Source organism: Carassius carassius, chromosome 49, assembly GCF_963082965.1.
Source record: "Carassius carassius chromosome 49, fCarCar2.1, whole genome shotgun sequence".
NCBI lineage: Eukaryota > Metazoa > Chordata > Actinopteri > Cypriniformes > Cyprinidae > Carassius > Carassius carassius.
The window spans coordinates 18,540,295-18,560,133 of record NC_081803.1 but is presented as its reverse complement, the minus strand read 5'-3'; the positions used below and the strand labels follow the sequence as shown (position 1 = coordinate 18,560,133).

General features: G+C 37.8%; 1 protein-coding gene across 1 annotated transcript; it reads right to left on the bottom strand.

Annotated features, from left to right (window-relative positions):
- Window positions 1-7,342: 7,342 nt before the first annotated feature.
- Window positions 7,343-19,566, bottom strand: LOC132132597 (glutathione hydrolase 5 proenzyme-like). The gene is made up of 12 exons (XM_059545031.1): window positions 19,360-19,566; window positions 14,950-15,077; window positions 14,456-14,551; window positions 13,104-13,299; window positions 12,267-12,424; window positions 12,003-12,149; window positions 11,779-11,909; window positions 11,182-11,363; window positions 10,549-10,640; window positions 10,355-10,461; window positions 7,962-8,072; window positions 7,343-7,747 (listed from the first exon to the last, which is right to left on the bottom strand). Exons 1-12 carry the CDS (start codon window positions 19,518-19,520, stop codon window positions 7,595-7,597), a joined length of 1,662 nt encoding a protein of 553 aa, XP_059401014.1. The 5' UTR covers window positions 19,521-19,566; the 3' UTR covers window positions 7,343-7,594.
- Between the last annotated feature and the right edge of the window lie 273 nt (window positions 19,567-19,839).

The window sequence follows — 19,839 nt, the reverse complement described above, 5'->3', positions numbered from 1 at the left end:
TAGTTGTTTAAAACTCAAATCTGTGGTTTATTTATAAAGACAGCGCCTATTTAAAAATGTGTATCGCCGATCTCAGAGACGGTCAGCTCCACGCAATCAGCGGGAGCTCAGTGATCATCTATCCGCCGAGAAGCAGCCTCACCTCGTCTAGACCTTCTGATATGTGCCGCTGGCTCTGATGTCTCTTTAGTGGTTAAACATAAAATATAATTCAGCTGCGGGGTAAATCTAACAGGTTTTCTTTGGTCTGTATTCAATTTATCTATATGTTAAAATGAAAATAAAAAAGGCAAATTTATATAATATTTTGTTTCATTGTAATGGCTGTATATACACATATCCCTGAACTAAGTACATTTCTGCAGCTGTTATAATGTTAAAATGAAAACGAAAGGAGGCAGTGGTATTTGATATCCTATTTCGTTTTATTGTAAATATACAGAGAGGAAAATTGCAGTAGCCATGGTCAGCTGACTGAAGTTATGAAGTACGCTGCTGTTTGCAGATTTACTGGACTTGCGTCGTCGCGGACATCACACTCCCGAGACGAATGCACAAAGTCTGAACTACCGAGGAGGATGCACATCCAAAATCAGCGTACTTTGTATTGAGAAACGCGCGCAGACCTACGTCACCAGTCTATTTGCCTAATCTTCCCGGTACTTTACACCGCGGTGGAAACGCAGAAAGCAACAGGTCTGGGGGGATAAAAGTTCCTGGGAAAAAAAGTTCCTGGTACAAATGTTCCGGGTAATTTCGGTGGAAACACGGCCTATGTGCTGAGAATTAGCTGACCTCTGTGACGTGAAGCAGCTAGCAGATGGTCGGTTTAGCCAGTCTGTCTTCTTCCTGACCTGGGCCCCAGTTAGTCAAGTATAAACACTAAGACTATCTGCCATATTTCTAGAGAGAAGAGTGGCGCCACCCCAGGAGGGATGAATACCATCTCTTTTCAACAGGCCAGGTCTGCCCCAAAAGCTCGTCCAATTGTCTATGAAACCTATGTTATTCTGTGGGCACCACTTAGACATCCAGCCATTGAGTGATGACAATCTGCTATGCATCTCGTCACCACGGTAAGCAGGGAGGGGACCAGAGCATATTACAGTGTCTGACATCGTGCTTGCAAGTTCACACACCTCTTTAAGGTTATTTTTAGTGATCTCCGACTGGCGAAGTCGAACATCATTAGCGCCGGCATGAATAACAATCTTACTGTATTTACATTTAGCATTAGCCAGCATTTTTAAATTTGCCAAGATGTCAGGCGCTCTGGCTCCCGGTAAACATTTGACTATGGTGGCTGGTGTCTCTATATTCACGTTCCGTACAATAGAATCACCAATAACTAGAGCACTTTCATCAGGTTTCTCAGTGGGTGCATCACTGAGTGGGGAGAACCTGTATAATGTTTTGATCAGTACAGAAGAGCGGTGTTTTGACCCACGACTACGCTGCCTCACTGTCACCCAGTTGCCCTGCTGCAGGGGCTCTGTTGCCGGAACCGGACAATGTACAGGAATCCCTGAGCTAGACGCATCCAAAGCCGTATCTAGAGCCCTAACATTCTTACTGTCCTCAATTAAAGTTTGGATGCGTGTCTCTAATTCTGAAATCTTCTCTGTCAGCCTAACTATTTCGCTGCATTTATCACATTTTAATCCCTCATCTGCGACAGAGATAGATAAACTGTACATGTGGCAACCACTTATCTACGGTCACATTTTGCTCTAAAATTCAATTATGGTGACCACAGTTTCTTTTAAATGTTGGTGTGAAACATCACCCGGATATTTTCTTGATATTTTCTTTGGTTATTCTGAATACACATGTGGTTTCAGCTAAGCACAACCCACTCACTATCAACCCACAGGCCATTTTGGAGGGTCTTGCTGCAAAGAACCATGTAATAGAGGTGTTGAAGTCCATGGGCGCAGTGGTTCAGGCCATGGTGCGGTACAGTGCTGGCCTCAGCACTGAGTCAGACCTCTGTAAGGGAGGATATGCAGCTGGGTGCTGACATCAGACTCAGCGATCCGAGTCTCCGGTCCAGCTGGAGGCAATGAAGATGATACTTTCAAGACCCTGAGGACACTTTCTCCTCATGCTGCTCTGAAACAACCAAGTGCCTCCATCAGAGATCCTAGCAATGTTGATCTCAGCACACTCCATATTCAGTTAAAGAAGAATAAAACAAATTCAGGTACACTCAAGGTGGAAACACAACATCATTTTTCGGATGTTTCATCCAATGGCATCAGTTAATTAAAATCTTTACATATCATGTTACAGCTAGGTGGTATTTATTCCTGCAAATAACCATGTTGTGATGCCGATTATGAACTTTCTAGAATTAATACTGTCCATACTGAGATTTAAATCCTGGCAAGATCATTTTTTTTCAAGACTTAGCAGGAGCATCTCAGGGGAGGAAGTTTTAATCAAGCTTCTTATAAGAGCTGAAGTGTGAACAAGAGTTGAAATGCTCGTTTTAATGTCCCACGAGTATGTGCACCGGCCTAACATCAAGCAGCATCATTAATACTAAAGTTGTAGGGGACAGAGAAAAATCACATAAACAGGCATTAATTAGACATCTAAACTTGTACTAAACTGTAGAAAGTAAGTGATAGAATGTATGTTCAGTTTATTAGATTAAAGGTTGAGTCAACCCAAAATAACAGTTCTGTCACTCCAAACCTCTATGGATTCATTCTTCTGTGGAACACAAAAGAAGATATTTTGAAGAATGTTGGTAACAGAACAGTTTCAGGTCCCCTTAGCTTCTATAGTATTTTTTTCCCCATACAATGGAAGTCAGTAGGACCTGAAACAATTTGCTCTCCAACATTATTCAAGGAATTATTCAAGTCTAAAAAATATACACTGTATAAAACAATGTCGTTATTTGGCTAACAATTAGCGATTTATTATTAATTGTTACTGTATTATCGAAACTGAACTAGCAAAATGAATTATGAAAATTACTGATAATCCCTTAATACCTTGGTCAAACCGATAAAAACACATAAATTGGTAAGCTTTTTCTTGTTTACAGCCATCAAATGCCAAAATGTCTAAATTTTTGTGGCCTGTGTGACCCATTTATTTCAATAACTCACAGTTGTGATGCCAGACGCGGGATTTTTCAGCCTCTGTGCTCCAGAAAGGAAAGCTGATTTGCACTTTAAACAGAAGTTCAAAGCTTATCATTATTATAGCGGCTTATAGCTGTTATTAAAGGTCATGTTGTGAAGTCTGTTTAGATCATGTTTTCATAGAGCAAACTCTGCACAAGTACACGGACATGTTTTGAGTCCCTGATTCTTCATTTGCCAATACTTTAGCTTTGTCTTGTGCTTTTCGGGGGTGTTTCTTTCCGTCAGGTGGCTTTGAGAGCTGTTGGGTTCGTGCTGCTAGGAAAAGGTCAGGCTCTTTCACTGTTCCTGGTCCTCCCTAGGGGCTGACAATAAAGCCCTGTCACATGGCACCCGTTGCTAAAACGGCACCACCATTTAGCCCAGAGTACAGCCCAGACTTTTAGTCTAATTTTTGAGGTGGAACAGCTTGAGACTTTACAGCCCCAGACTGTAGGTTCAGACACTGGTCTGCTAATGATTTTATGGCAGTTGAGGACAGCTGGTGTCCACTGCATTCACATCCAGTCAACAAATTGCAAGGTTATGGCAAATAATATTGAGTAAATGTTATTCACCTCAGTCTAAATGTAACCAAAAAAAGATCCATTGTCTATTATTGATATCAACAGTGTAATTAGTATGCATGAAGCTCACAGTTCACAAGTCACTTTCAAACCAAGTAGCTTTCTTCAACCTGTTATGAAATCAATGTCAATAAATTTTTCACCCTATATTGTGCCAATTCGAATAAGGCTAACCACACCTTAACATTATCAAACTAGTTGTGATGTCACCTGAGCATATTAACATACAGCGACCCAAGTGCTGAACTAGTTTTGGGAAAACTTGGGGAATAAATTATTGCACTTATGTCCCATTGTTATATATTACTATTTTTTAAATTAGTTACTAAAAGCCATTTGTGTACTTTCAAAGACCTTAGTAAGATTAAACGCTGTATTTCATTTAGCATCAATTAAAACATGGCTGTGGTGGGTATATTTACAGTCTTTTCAATAGCAGTCACTGTATAAAGGTCTTACAACATGTATTTATTTATTTAAATAAAGATGTCTCTTCAGCTGCAATACATTGAAGCACTTTTCTAAAATTCCTCACAGCCTCTTTTTCTGACTGGGCTACTATTGCTAGACTGGCTGGAATAATTAAAATATATTAAACACTTGAAACTATGAAATTAAAGTTTGCATCTTTTTAGTTGAAAGGGTGCGTGTATGTTGGGGTAGCTGAATTTGTTGTCCGCGAGTGTACTAAAAATCATCGACTCGCTGCACTTGCTGTAAATACATTTTGTAGACGCCCCCAAAGCGGCAACGTTGTCCATAGAGCGTTTCAAGCAGGAGTTTTTCGCACCAGTGTGGACACGTACCGTTATAGAGCATCACAGTCCCACCCACAGCCTGAGAGAGCTTTGGTGCCGGAAGTAAATTTCCCATTCATTTCTCCCATTGACTTTCGGAAAAATCCGTATCTAAAGAGTTTTAGAGCATGTCTGAGTATAACCAGCTACGGCTGAACTCATAAGCATACAACATATAATTTAGAGTGAAAAAAGTAAGAGAAAAAAGTCAAAGGTACAAGACTGTGTACATATTTTCATTTCGAGCGAAGGAACTACTCATCCCATAAACCACCGCGCCTCACTGAATTCGACTGAAGCCACAACCGCGAACGAGAGTTTTGAGCGACTTCCAAATCTGACGACGGTCGTGTTTGAAAGCGGTTAACGATAATGTCAGCAACATGGTGCAGTGCTTTGTACCTGACTGCAATCACCGCTCAGTAGTCAACACATGTCGTTGCCATTTCACAAATGTTCATTAAATGGACAAAAAGGTATGCCTAGGTTAAATATTGTTTTGACAGTGGCATCATAAAATGCTTGATATGACTCATACCGTATGAAGGCTACAGTAGCCTAGCTAAAGTGGACGATAATGCTAACTAACATTACCAACCTCCCTGCAAAACTCACCAAAACTTTGTAGGTCTTGTCCCTCATGCTGGCCCTTACAAAACCCACAAGCTGACCCTCGGACACGCTACACTCAACTAACGTTACATGACCCTATCTAAGGTGGTTTTCACCCATTTGAACACTTGTTTTCCTCCTTGAAAAAAGCCATCATGGCAGCCAAGGAGCACATGACTGCACTGATAAGTCTACCGTGCAAAAACGCAACAGGTTTTTATTTTATTTAATTTTTTTATTAATGATCTTCAGTCTTCATGGACCTTCGCGGGGTTTAACCAGACAGTTACACGAGTTCCACCAATCAGATGCATCACTGTGGGATTGTGGGATTGTTCAGGATTGTGGGTAACGAAGTACTTATCCAAGACATCGCGAATAAAAGGCATTTATCTCAAAACAAGTTTAGTGCCCCATGAACTTTTGGCGTTTATATGAGCATATACTATCGCTTAGTACAGCCATAGCTGGTTTTAAGTCTACCATGTATGGTTACGTTTTTATGGCTTATTTCCCAAATGTCAATGCAGAAATTGTATTGAATTTTTACTTCCGGCACCGCCTGTGGGCGGGACTGTGATGCTCTATTTCACAGAGGATGGAAAATGCTGAAGAAAAACTACGTTTGTGACTGTTTTGAGCAAGAAACAACAAAAATGAGGTAAGAATTATGATTCGTGATTAACTCGAGTATCGAGAACAAGAGAAATTCTTCCCTCAGTGTGCCTCCTGCCTCATAGTGGGAGTTGCATGAATGAGGATAATTTGCATGCTTTAATAATGAATATCTATTCCCTCCGAGGGAAAGCCGTTTGCATTCAGCTCACTAAGAACACACCTACAACTGAATTTAATCACATTACGCTTTGTGGACTATAACTTCTCTGTGCCTGGACAGCGAGAGCGAGGGGGTAAAGCTGAAACATCAACCATTTTCTTTGAGAATAAAAGTCAAATAAAAGACTAATTTCAAAGACATTAGAAATTATTTATTGTGACGTACGAAGTGAAAAATACACTTTTTCAGTTAATATGTCATATTCTGTAGTCCTCTGGTGCATCATGGGACATGGTGAATATGCTGAATATCAACGTCAACAGCTCCAGTAAACTATATAAAATAGTTGAAAAGTAGAAAATATTTCTGATTTAAGTTCAACCAACGTATGCTATTAAAAAACGTTGTTTATAAAAATACAGTTATGGAAAATATAAAAAGAGCATACGAAAAGTAGAAAACATAAACAAGTAAAACAATAATTGCTAAAGTAATTTCATGATTGCAGTGTCTCATTTAGTTTGTTGACATTCACATTTCGATTTTTTTAATAAAACAACATTTACATTAACAACTTTAAAAATGGAATAGATTCAGTAATATATTTGTGCATTAAAAAAACACTGACCTCAAGTTACTTTTTCTTATAGGAAACAGTGCTGGATGATGTTAAGTGCTTCTTTGTACTAAACCTGAAAATGTGTTTGCTGACAGTTTTTGCACATGGATTTGGCTACAAAAAAGCTAATTAACAATTCCATAATTACTGGCCAGAAAAAAATACAGTCCATAATTTTTTTAAAAAGTCACACACACACACACACACACACACACACACACACACACACACACACACACACACACACACAAACAAAATAACAACAGTCACCCCACCCCCCACCAAACAAAAATATGATCAGCAAAAAGGTTAAAAGTATCATATAGAAAAATATCATGCTAATATTCTGGCAAACATACAAAGTGCTGTTGGGATGATGTATTTTTATAGGCTACAAAACAAGGTTTAAAACACATTATAGAACTTCCAGTTCTATTGTCTTGAAGTCTGTTTTTTTTTTTTTATATATATATATATAATTACTATTTTTTTTCTATGAGGATACGAAATTCACTTAAAGGGCACTTGTGATTTTTTTTAAAACTTGAACTTGTCTTGAAAAAGGCAGTGGCTAACAAGTGTTTAAATGAGACTACAGATGTTATCTGGAATATTAAATGTCATCATTCACACCAATCACGAAACAAGAAAATACATGTGCTGACTCTGTTGTGTTTCTAATAGCTCTTGCAAACTATTCCAACTCAACCTTTTAGGGATTTATTTTTTTAAAATAGAGATGTATGATCTACCTTCATTATTTAGTTGACTCTTTCCTGAATAAATCCCTGTGTTTTTGAGATGCAAGCCCCGGTCTCCCTGACACAAAAAACATATTTACATGTACTCAAATCTTTCTGTAACTCTTGTTTGTAAGAGTCCAAAAATGGAAATTGACTGATAAATGCACACCATTGCGCAAATCACCCTGTGTTTGAATTTATGGTGTCTACAGGTGTCGCTGAAAGGGAGTGCTGACCCTTTGTTTCCACCCTCACTTCCTCCTGGGCCTGATGAATCACCACACCAATCTCTAACAGCTGACAGCACAAACAGACACAGGGTCAGTATCCCGCTGTCTCGCCGTGCTTCCTGGCGTCAGATACGGCACTGATGCACTGGCCTTCTTTCGAGATACCGTTGACCACATTAAAAAATGGGTAAATGTTTTTTTCCGTCACATTGTGTCCTATTGCTTTCATTGCCTCGATAGCTGACTGAGAAGAATAAAAGAACCAAATGTTACTACTTACAAGTCAATTTGATTAACTGTTTCATAAAATGATGATTATAACCAGTGACCAGGGGCATTTCAAGAGAAAGTAAGAGCAATTACAATCAGTTCAGCCAAACTAACAACATGCAATTATGGGACTGTGATTCATGGTGACATCATAATGTTAGAGTGGGTCTACATTCCAAAGGACTTACTTTGATGTATCCATTCTCAAAAAGGACATTGTTGCTGGAGCTCACAAATACTATTTTTTCAGTGATAGATTTGTTAAGGTTCATCCCAAACCACAAGTGGTTCATAATAGACTGAAATAGAAAAAAAAACAGGAAAAGAAAGAAGATTTGTTATTTTCAGCTGGATATCTCTGTACTGCATCTGTGGCATGTTGACGAATACCACAGACAATCGTTTTTAATGCAGAAAATTGTATGTTTAATTAAACAGTTTTGTTACAAATTCGAATACATTTAAACTAAATTTGGTTCTTTGCAGCAGAATATCTATGTACTGCGTCTGTGGCATTCTGTCGACCACCCCAGACTAGTGATGCACGGTGCACCGATACTTCAAAAGTATCGCGATTCTCGGAAATTAAAATCGTCACGATTCCTAAATTTATTAGTACTTCAAAAAATGACTGCGTTCCAGATTAGTAAGAGACGTATTTCATGTTGGTGTGTGCAACGCACGCTTCCAGTGCCTCCCTATGGACGTCTGTGTGTTTTCTCCTCACGCAAGCAGCAAAAAAGCACTACAGCGAGATGGCTGCATTATTGGCTTTACTAAACTGATTTGGCTTTACTAAAATGTGTGTAAAATTGCATTAAATAGTTTAAATAAGTTGTTCAGATGAACAAAGCACGAGGTTTTCTTGCATAATTAACATTTTAATTGTTTGGTCAGACAGTTCATATATAATATTCACATTATGTGAATATTATATATGAACTGTCTGACCAAGGGGATTAAATGTGGACTTATGTTCTGTATGCTAATTATGAAAACGAGCGTATCTGCACAGCACCTATAACTGCGCTTTGTATCTGCTGATTGCTGATCGAGATTTACATGCTTGGCTCACTGACCCTGTATACTCATTAATTTCGTTCATAAACGAGATGTATCAGTTCATTCAGCTCGTTCACAAATGAGAAGATCTCTCGATCTCATTCAGTGAAGGGCGTATGGATTCACTACATTCAACAAATCACATGCTCCGTCACATCTTGAGTAACTCTTTGACAGGATGAAACCGTTCACAGAGCAGTTCACGAGCTGCGCATGCGCTGGTAATAGCGCCGAGCTCGCGCGCTGCTGTGGAGGGAGGAACTTCAGTGAACAAGAAATATGAGTCTAGTAGCAACGTATCTTCCGTGATGTCCCCGATGCGCGGGTCGGGGCGGGTAAAGAAATTTTACTTTATTTGCGGGCTGGGGCGGGCCAAATTATTTCATAAAAGTGGGACCCGCGGGTTGGAAAAAAACCGACCTGTGTATAACTAGGCTGCATGAGCGAGCACATTTAATCTTCTGAGTTCAGAAACATTGTTTAATATATCTGCTGTTCATATGTTCATTTATTAGTGTGTTATATGATTAGAATGTTGTCCCGGTTTTAAAATAAAGCACATCAATGATATTTGAGAGTGTATTTTCCCTTTTCAGGAAAAGTATCGAAAAAGTATCGAAATCGCAATTCTTGACTAGGTATCGGTATCGAAACAATAATTTTGGTATCGTGACAACACTACCCCAGACAATCATTTTTAATGCATAGTTTATACACTGTAAATGGGTGACAATTTTTATGCTAATATAAAAAAAAAAATTATTGGAAAATTCCTGAAATTGCTTTTAAAATATATTTTTTTATAGTCAATATTGACACTTTTTCAGGGTGAAACTGGATACTCAAGGAGAAGAGGTAGAGCAAGTTATTATATTTCGATAAAAGATTACAAAAACTTTTTATAGAGAGTAATTACATGGATATGCTATAAAAAGTGAAAATGGACATTATGTTGGAAATTTAAATTCAATCAAAATAATAGTTGAAATAGATGATTAAAATAGATGATGAAAATGTTTTGATTAAAATGTAAATAAAATAATTAAACTAAATTAGGTTCTTTTCAACAGGATATTTCTGTACTGTTCTGTGGGATGATGTTGACGACCACAGGCAATCATTTTAGTACACATATGAAATATTTATAGAGTATCAGAAAACTTTAAAGTAACTTTTTTTTACTGAAAGATACTGTATATGTAATCGCCTAAACAAAAATATGATTTTAAAGTCAATACTGACTGGATTCTGAGTATTTTATTGGAGAACCGGGATATTCAATGAGAAGAGGTGGAGCAAATTATTATTTTAATAAAAGATTTCAAAACCAAACCGTTTTAGACTTATAAAATAGTTGGAAAATAAAATAATTTCAACAGTTACTACAATAACTAAATCAGCAGATGAATACTGAAGTAGATGCAGTAGATGTATTTTTGTGAGCTGTGTAGTTCACAAACATAGGCAGAACATTGATATAACTAATAACTTGTTTAATTTCAAGTTGAGTTTGACTCACAAGGGCCATAGCTGTGGTGATGTAACTTCCTCCTGATCCACCAATCACCAGAGTCTTCTCCTGGGACTGCAGGATGGTAGGAGCCATGGAGGAGGGAGGCTGCTCGCCTGGAGAGAAAAAAACAGACAATAAGGTGACAAGACGTTTCAAAACATGCAAAATCTAAAAAGATATATTTGGAGAAGGATCTTCACCTGGTGTGACAGAAACTGCTCGGCCGCAGAAGTCAACTAGCTCGTTGTTGAGGATGATACCAGTTTTAGGAGAGTAAACAGTTGACCCAAACCTGAAGACAGAAGATATAAAATTATAAGTTTTTATAAATCTCAACAAAATTCACACACACACACACACGTTTGTTTCACACACACACACACACACACACACACACACACACACACACACACACACACACACACACACACACACACACACATACGTTTTGTGTATGTGGGGACATCCCATAGGCGTAATGGATTTTATATTGTAGAAACTGTATATTCTATCGCCCTTCACCAACCCTACCCCTAAACCTAACCCTCACAGGAATCTTTGTGCATTTTTACTTTCTCAAAAAACTAATTCTGTATGGTTTATAAGCTTTTTGAAAAATGGGGACATGGGTTATGTCTTCATAAGTCACCCTCTCCTTGTAATACCTGTGTCATACCCACGTCATTATAGAGAGTTGTGTCCTGATTGTCACAAAAACAAGAACACACACACACACACACACACACACACACACACATTCAAATACTATCCCTTTCAATTTTGGATTGTAGGATTTGTTACTCTGCTGAGCATATGTTGTAAATGTGTCTCACATGTGGTTGATGGTGCTGGTGACTGACACTGCACTGCCATCTGCTGCCATCACTGAAACATGCGTGGTGCCAAAGCTGTCGACTGACGGTGTGATGTTGTAGTAAGAGGCGTTGTGTGTGGAGCCGTCAGTGATCAAAGCCTTGATATGCTTAATGAACTTCTCATTTTTGATGTACTCCATCTGAGTTCACGGAGCACAAGAAAAACATGATTAAATCAAGTATAATATCTTCCCAGACAAATGTATTCAGTTTAGTCTGGTCATCATTTGCCAGGAGTGGAATTATTTAGAACGTTGCTAAATTAAATCTAATATTTTCATATGCATGCTTCGTTAACAAATATTGCTTGAATTTGTGTGGCCTTCATGAGAAATAACATCCGGCCTTTAATAGTATTTACTCAAACCCTACAATTGATGTCTAGAGATATTATGCTTACTACTGCCAAAAATAGCAAATATAACAAAACGAAGCACATGAGAAACTCTGCTGTTGTGTTAATGTTTTTAAAGGAATGTTCCAGACGGAAAATCATGTCATTTTGATTTAAGTACCACAAGTACCACAATATGTTAAATGAAGTTGTATCCATACATCTGTAGAGTCAAACTTGGGGTCTTTGAAGTTGTGCTTTTGTCCATTGGCAAACTTAACCGCCTCAAGGAACCGATGCAAAGTCAGGGTTTTCTGGTCTCCTTGGTTGGAGGCTGGAGAAAGCCCAAACCCTGAGAAAAACAAAGGGAGGTTTAATATTTATAAGTAAGAACTGATTCAGTATAGCTGACATAGTTGTTCTTTCTTTTGTGATCTATTCCTACCATGCATTAGTTTGAGGATAAAGCTGAGTATCGCTCCCCCTGCCGGTGGAGGAGGGAAGTGCATCTTGTATTGCCCAAGTTGAACTGACCACGCGTCACTGACTCTGACCCGACAAGTGCTCAGATCTTCTAACGATAACACTCCATCTGGAAAAACCAAAGGTGAACTGTGTGTAAACAAGAACACCTGCCAAAAGACGGTGTATTTCAGAAGTACTACATCTGTTCTGATTACAGCGACTGCCATTTATATACAAACAGTACTTCTATGTTGTACATCCTGGATTAAGTCCTTGGCGATTTTTCCAGTGTAAAAGGCATCGGCCCCTTCTGTGGCGATAGTTTCCATGGTTTCTGCCAGCTGAGGGAACTTGAGGGTGTCCCTTGGTTGATGAGCTGTCATGTTTGTGTAAAACAGTTCACTAAAAAAAAAAATATATAAAACCATGACAGAAAGCAACTCAAGTAACATGCAGCCAGGTGAAACACAATGTGATGAAACTGGCCAAGAACATGTCTGGGTCATATTTCACCCTAAAATAATAATAGTGAAAAAATACATCAATAAATTTAACATTTATTAAATCAAGAAATAAAATAAAAATATTTAAATACAAAAAATGTTTCGATTTAAACACTGAGATATATGTTTATATAATATTTATTATTTATCTAATTTATATATGTTTATATAATAATGTTTTTGAAATAAACCTCTAATGCTCACCAGAGTTGAATTAATCTGAGCAAAAATACAGTAAAATTGTCCAAACACATAGTGAGTTACAGTGTCATTCAGCAAATTATGATTTAAAATAAACACAAATGGTATTTAATAGAAATCTAGAGACAGTCTCAATGCTACTTTGATTCATGCAGCAGAAAGTTTCTTATTACACAACAATAAAAGAGGTCTTATATTTCCTGCAGTTTGCCTGCAGCGAAGTCATAACCTACTTCTTTGACATTGATTGTCAGGAATGCGCGTCAAAGTTCATCATACTTGTGCCCTTAAATAAACGATTGCATTGAGATGACAGTCATAACAAACAGTAATGTACACGGTAGTGTGTATGTGTTTGTTTGGAGAAGATACATTACCTGAGTTCAGTGCCATTAATCAGCATTTTGATTAATTTGTTCTGCAAGAAATAAGCGAGGTAGGATGGCATGGGAAAGCCCTCTCGGGCCAGCTTGATAGAGGGCTCAAATAGTTTGGCCCAGGGCAGCTTTCCATACAACTGATGAGCCCTTTCGTAGCCACGGAGTTCTCCTGGTACACCTATCCAGTGACTTCCTGTGAGGCGCATGGACAGATAAAACATAAAACAGTCAGTCATTTTGGAAAATTCTGATTTGCATCACAGGAATAAAATAAATACAAAATGTTTTACTGTAATAACATTTCACTATAATACTGTTTTTACTGGATTTTTTTATTAAATAAATGCATTAACAAATTATATTGTAGGAGTAACATTTTTTGGAAAATAAATTTAAACTTGATTTTGTATTTTTCTGAAGCTCTAAATTAAGTTTGCCAGTGCAAAATTTGCATTTTTGTTGCTAGTCGGTTATGGGCCAATGTTTAATATTATGGTTAGGCATCAATCTAATACACTATTAATTATGAACAATAAGGAAAATCAAATTGAGTCATACTGGTCTGAAACAAAAATAAGAAAAGCCCTTTAAAGAAAAACTGTACACTGCCAAATCAGATTATTTCCAGTTTACAATTTTTTTTTATTTTGTTGTCAGTTATTGCATTACAAAGAAAAACATAGTGAGTTTCGTCCTTTTCCAAATTACATAAACAATAGCTTTTGGGGGAAAAAATAATCTATTTTGTCTAGTAAGAAAAAAGTTGCAATTTTGTGCATGGACAGCATGTGAACAGTAAGAAAACTACACAAAATTTGTCAACAGCAGAATTTAGCTCTGGCATTCTGGGTAAAAATGTTTGGCAATAGTGACTATCATCAGTCAAAATGACATTTTAACTGTCCAGGAAGTAGATTAAGAATTAGAAACAAGCAAAACAAGTCCACTTAGGTACATAATTCCCCTTAAGACAGAATTCCCCATTTCTACGCACAATGTTCCATTGTACTTTCTATAGTGTATTTCCAAATGACATGTTTAATCCAAAAATATGTGTCATTGTTTACACATGCAACTTATTATTTTCCTTCTTCCGTGAAACTGAAAAGCAGAATTTCCAAGCTTGTTTTTCATACCAAGAAAATGGAATGGTGATTTATATAGTTAAACTGCAAAAAAAATAAAAGTCACCAGTTTTTAATGGAAGAAAGAAAATAATTTGGGGTTGGAATGACATTAGATTGATTACATGATGTAACATTTGGATGCACTTTTGGGTGATTTTTACTTCCTGTCTAAATGAGAGGCTAATGAATAATTGAACCTGCTTTCATGTGAAAGAACTTTACCTGGAGCTAATGGAGTGGTTTTCGGACACCTATTCAGCAGATCTGCTTGGACATCTTTTGGGACTGTTTCTCTTGAGCTGATGATTTTCACTTTGCCTTGAAAAAAGAGGACTCCCTAAACCATTTGGTTTATGCAGATTTTATTTTCCAAAACAGTGTTATTATCTATCCTCGTTATTTACATCATGTATATTTTTCTTTGTCTCTATAAAGAAAACTGTTTAAACAGTAAACTAACAGGTAAGTCTAGCTTTCCGCAAAACCTCTAGAACTTATATAGCTGTACTGGATTACACTTGAAAAGTTAAAATTCATAGTCAAAATAAAGTGAATGACGTGTTCTGAATTGCTCATGTAAAGGGGAGAATAGATATGTTAGTTCGAAATTCGAATGAAATCACTTCAATCACAAGACAACACAAAAAAACGATAGTATTCATATTTCCATTTACTTGTATAGTGTTTTTTAATGCAACTACAATGCATATACGTACCAGTTTTGTCCATAACGGTAAAGATGGCACCTCCACCCAAGCCCATGCTCTGTGGGTTGACCAAACTAGTGCAGAGCAGAGCTGCGATGGCTGCGTCCACCGCTGAGCCCCCCTCAAGCAATATGTCCCTGTGAACAGAAGACACCCGCTAAGACACCGAAGATCTACACACGCTAATGCGATCATTGATAGCAGTGTTCAATGTGGAGAGGTGACTAGACACAAGTTATAAAGGAGGGTATGGTTTGGATTCACTGTGTGAGCATTTAAATGCCTACAAGGGAGAAACAGCAGGTTAAAGAAAAGCTTGACTGACACTATGAACAATAGATAGGCCTACAGTTCATTTAAAGTGAGCGCTCAATAATGTGACGGAGAAGTACAGACCGGAGCTGTGATCTGAAGGCTCTGTTGTGGGTTGATATTATGAGCCACACAAAGTGAGAGCATTGAGGGAAAACACAGCTGCCTCCAGATCTGGTGAATCTATGATGGAGCAGGCTGCTGCCGCTGAATGCACTTGAACTGTATATGCAGGTTATATAAATGCCCTGGCCTGCCAGTCAGTGACAGCATAGGGGATAGGGACTGATGCACAGTAGTTAATAATTTAATTTGATAAAGTTGTTCAGTAAACTAAGACAAAGGGGCATATTCAATAGTATGTTTAGAATTTTTACATATTGATGGTACACTAATCGAAGTATGCATATAAAGTGTAGTAATTGTGCGTAAAGATTAATTTAGAGTAAGTAATGGAGTGCGGCAAGGAGGTCTACTTTCACCAGCCCTTTTTAATGTCAATATGAATAAATTGTGAGACTGTTTTTGTTGTTATTGACTGTAAGACTGGATGTATTCTTGGTTATACCATAGTCAATCACTATAGGTATGCTGATGATATTTCTACAGCTGCTAAATATCTGCTCTGATTATGAGATTAGATATGGTGTGCAATATAGCACTAAAAAGAGTGGTGCCGTGATATGCAGAACCAAAAAAACATAGACATTTTAATTTCCCAGATTCCTATTTATCAGCGCAAGTATTAAATGTATGTACCGAGATGAAATATTTGGGCCATATAATTAACAATGAAATGAGTGATGATGATGATGATGATGACGATGATGATGATATGTATTAGGCAACATCGTATGTTATATGCTCAAGCAAATATATAGGGGAGAAAACTTTATATCTGTTCTGATAAAGGTAAAGCTAAACCTTTTAGAGCATATTGTACATATTTTTATACTGCTCCCTTGTGGGTTAAGTTAGAAAAAAGAGAGACTATGTAAGTTTCAGGTCTCAATGATTGTATGAGGATCTTGCTAAAAAAAAAAAACAAACACCAAGGTGGAGCAGTGCACATGCTCTATTCTGTAAGGCAATAGTACAATATTTTCTGGCTTTAATTAAACATTTGATGTACAGTATATGGTATCGTGAAGCACATTCATTTTTAAGAGTGTATTCTGTGTTTTTGCTAATGTACCTTGAGTCTGGAAATAAAGTTGAATGAATTAATGAATTCATTCAAGTGTTGTTTTTTTTTTTTTTTAAACAACATTATACATAGGGTTTTGGGGGTATGTGACAAATTCACGAACACATTTGCTGTGAATAAATCATTGTTTCTTTGTGTTTGCGTCAATATGAAAAATGAGGATCTTGAGGCAAGTCTGAGCCAGAGGAGAAAGTGATACTTCTCAATGAACCTTGAGGAGCTCCAGCCTTCATTCACACAGACACACACACACACATGCACAATTGCGCTGGATCCTGAAAAATCTAGCTTTTTCCAAGATCAGTGTTTCAGTTATCAGTAACCTCTTGTATTTTAAGCACTATAGGGTTTTTTTGTGTCTCTACACGCAGCAAATATTTTGGGATAATAGGGTAATACACCGCAAAGGATGATCTCAATCATGTTACAGGATGTCCTGAACTGATAAAAGGAAATGTGAGATATTTCAAAGGCAGTGATGCAACAAATCAAACGGGTGAAACATAAGAATACTTCTTTTAGAATACTACAGTCTTCATATCAGTGTTAAGTGATACAACAATGGCCATCAATCAAATAATGATGTATACTCATATTCATGATAATAAATGATCCTTTAAACCATATTATCAGATTGTGACGGTATGTGCATTTTTGAAGTCAACAAAGCGGTTAAGAAGACATCAATTCAGTGTTGTTAAATTTGAAAGCTGAGATTAAAGATCAGATCAGTGTTACAGTGTTAAAGTGGTAATGTTATACAGCAGCAACAAAACAACAAAAAAGGCAAGAAAGGAAATTCCCATATAAAAGAAATAACAAATTTCCCTTTAATACTTAAATCATCTGCCCTAGAGAGAAAAGAGAACATACGGAAAGCAAACGTCATTCCTACAAATGCCAGTTATGGTCTGCACAAGAGGAGTCTTGTTGTTCCAGAACCTCCCTGTTCCTCACTGGTCCAATAAGCTGGAATTGTACAGCATGATAGCTTGCTTATGTGCCCAAGAGCTTTTAAACTTTGCTTTAAGAAACTCCAGATTGTTGTTGGTAATGATGGAACTTGCGACCATAATTGGCTAACGATGCTTTTGGGAAACGCACCCCTGATTTACTGTCACTATCACAACCTCTTCCACAAGTAAAAAAATAAAATAAAACACGTTTTTTATCATATATTCTTTTCTGCATTACACCTCTACTCTACCATTGTATACTCTACTCTACTCTACCATTGTTTGGGAAGTCGTGGCCTAATGGTTAGAGAGTTGAGTGAGTGAGTGAGTTTGAGTCCCGGGCCGGCAGGAATTGTGGGTGGGGGGAGTGCATGTACAGTTCTCTCTCCACCCTCAGTACCACGACTTAGGTGCCCTTGAGCAAGGCATCGAACCCCCAACTGCTCCCCGGGCGCCGCAGCATAAATGGCTGCCCACTGCTCCGGGTGTGTGCTCACAGTGTGTGTGTGTGTGTTCACTGCTCTGTGTGTGTGCATTTCGGATGGGTTAAACGCAGAGCACAAATTCCGAGTATGGGTCACCATACTTGGCTGAATGTCACTTCACTTTCACTTTCACTATACATATTGTTGGCTCTCTGACAAATTGCTTATGGTCCTTTATTGTAAGTCACATTGACTTAATGCTAGAAGTTCAGATTAATTTTTGACCCGAAATTGTTAAATGTAGTAACTGCTAATGAAAGTAGATAAAAAATAGTACAATAAAACATCTAAAGAAAGCACCTTATAAACTGGCAAAGCAAGTAAAAAGCTTGCCATGGTCTGCATGAGCAAGCAAAAGTATTTACTTGATCCCTGTAGGGGCTGAATACAGATGAACAGCTTTAATTGAGCTCCGTCAACGACTGTGCACGCCTTATGTAATCAGCATTAAAATCATGCCAGACATGAAAAAAAGCTCTTTTAGAAACAACCTCTTTGGGATATTGATGTGACAGGCAGTGTTTGTGCCTAACGAGGGTGTCTGTGGAAACTGAATTTTCTTTACTTCTTTCAAATTCAGATGTTATTTATTTGAAACAAAAATTGTCAAATGAGTTCCAAGCATCTCATGACATTAATCCAGAAGAGGACAATGCGTCCTCTATCCAGGATAGACAAACTTCTCTCTGTATCTTTTTAGAGCAGGTTAAATTGTGATCACAGATGGAACACCAAAGCCAAGTTCTTGGAATACGGTCAAAAAAGACTTCACACAGTGAACAAGGAAATGCTCTGTATGTTTGGCACAAATTGCAGGAAACATGGACGTGGGACAAAAATTGTGCCATTCTAAGAGCATGACTTCTCCACAGGGCTCTGTGAAGCTGGTTGATCCAGTTTTGACTGGCAGGAGGTCTTGGCTGCCATAGTGCCATGGCTCTTGTTAGTTTAATCAGTGCTCAGAACAAAAGATCTTGCATATGGTACAGCATCACTCAGAGGGTTTAAATGGTTGCAGAAAATATTTAACACAGAATGTTAATGATCAAATGTCAACCACTATTTTATAGTCTGGACAGACTCATTTTACATTCTCCTTTTTGGTAATTGTCATGTCATAATTATATCACTTCATAATTATAGTTATTCTAAATCTATAAGATCTATCAGTACAAATGTATCCAAACTCAAGTGCATCACCATCTGTGCAACGCTGCATTATCTAATCTCTTGAATTTATCGTCTATCTACGTTGTTAAGTTGTTTATTGTTAATTACTGTTTGAAATACTTATAACATTAGGTCTTTATATTACACTATTTTATTGACATGCAGTTTTACTCTCTTAACTTGTAATACAGCTGTGTTGTACAGAACTGAAAGTCAGTGTTACTTCAATATAATATTTCCCATGCTTGTGGTTCAGATATTAATTAGCATAACGCGTATGTCTTCTTACCTGCCGATGTTGGAGCACCTGGCAGAGTCCGCGGAAACAGCGCCGTGCGTGAACGCGCATCTCGGTTTGGTGGTTAAAATGATGCAAAGGCAGATAATTACAACAAGGCACACTAAAGCGAGTATGCAGAAGCAGCAGCGTCTCGACTGAGATTTAGCCATGCTGTGAGCAGCGCGAGTTCAGCAGGTAGAATGAGACGCGCGCGCTGCTCACTGACTTTGAGTGCAGGGGGCGGAGAAGAGTCACGCGACTCAGTAACTTTAGGTCGCGTTTACACAAAACTGAAAAGGTTGTGGTAGTTCATAAACTTACTAGAGAGAATACAGTAAATGCACAGTGAAGTGTGAGAGAAGAACACGAAATGCCATTCGAAAGAGTCCATGAAACAAGAGAGACGAGAGTTACTGTGACTTTTATGAAGCCCCTTGCTGTTATAAAACTGCGGCTATGGTTTTAAAAAGTTTTAAAAATGTTTACATT

What these genes read in the sequence shown, in the direction of transcription:
- LOC132132597 (XM_059545031.1), bottom strand. Translation starts at nt 19,520, where the DNA reads ATGGCTAAATCTCAGTCGAGACGCTGCTGCTTCTGCATACTCGCTTTA. An exon ending in TATCCTCAAACTAATGCATG is followed by an intron (nt 11,910 to 12,002) that starts GTAGGAATAGAT and finishes TGTTTTTCTCAG; the next exon opens with GGTTTGGGCTTTCTCCAGCC. An exon ending in ACCAGCACCATCAACCACAT is followed by an intron (nt 10,641 to 11,181) that starts GTGAGACACATT and finishes TTCTGTCTTCAG; the next exon opens with GTTTGGGTCAACTGTTTACT.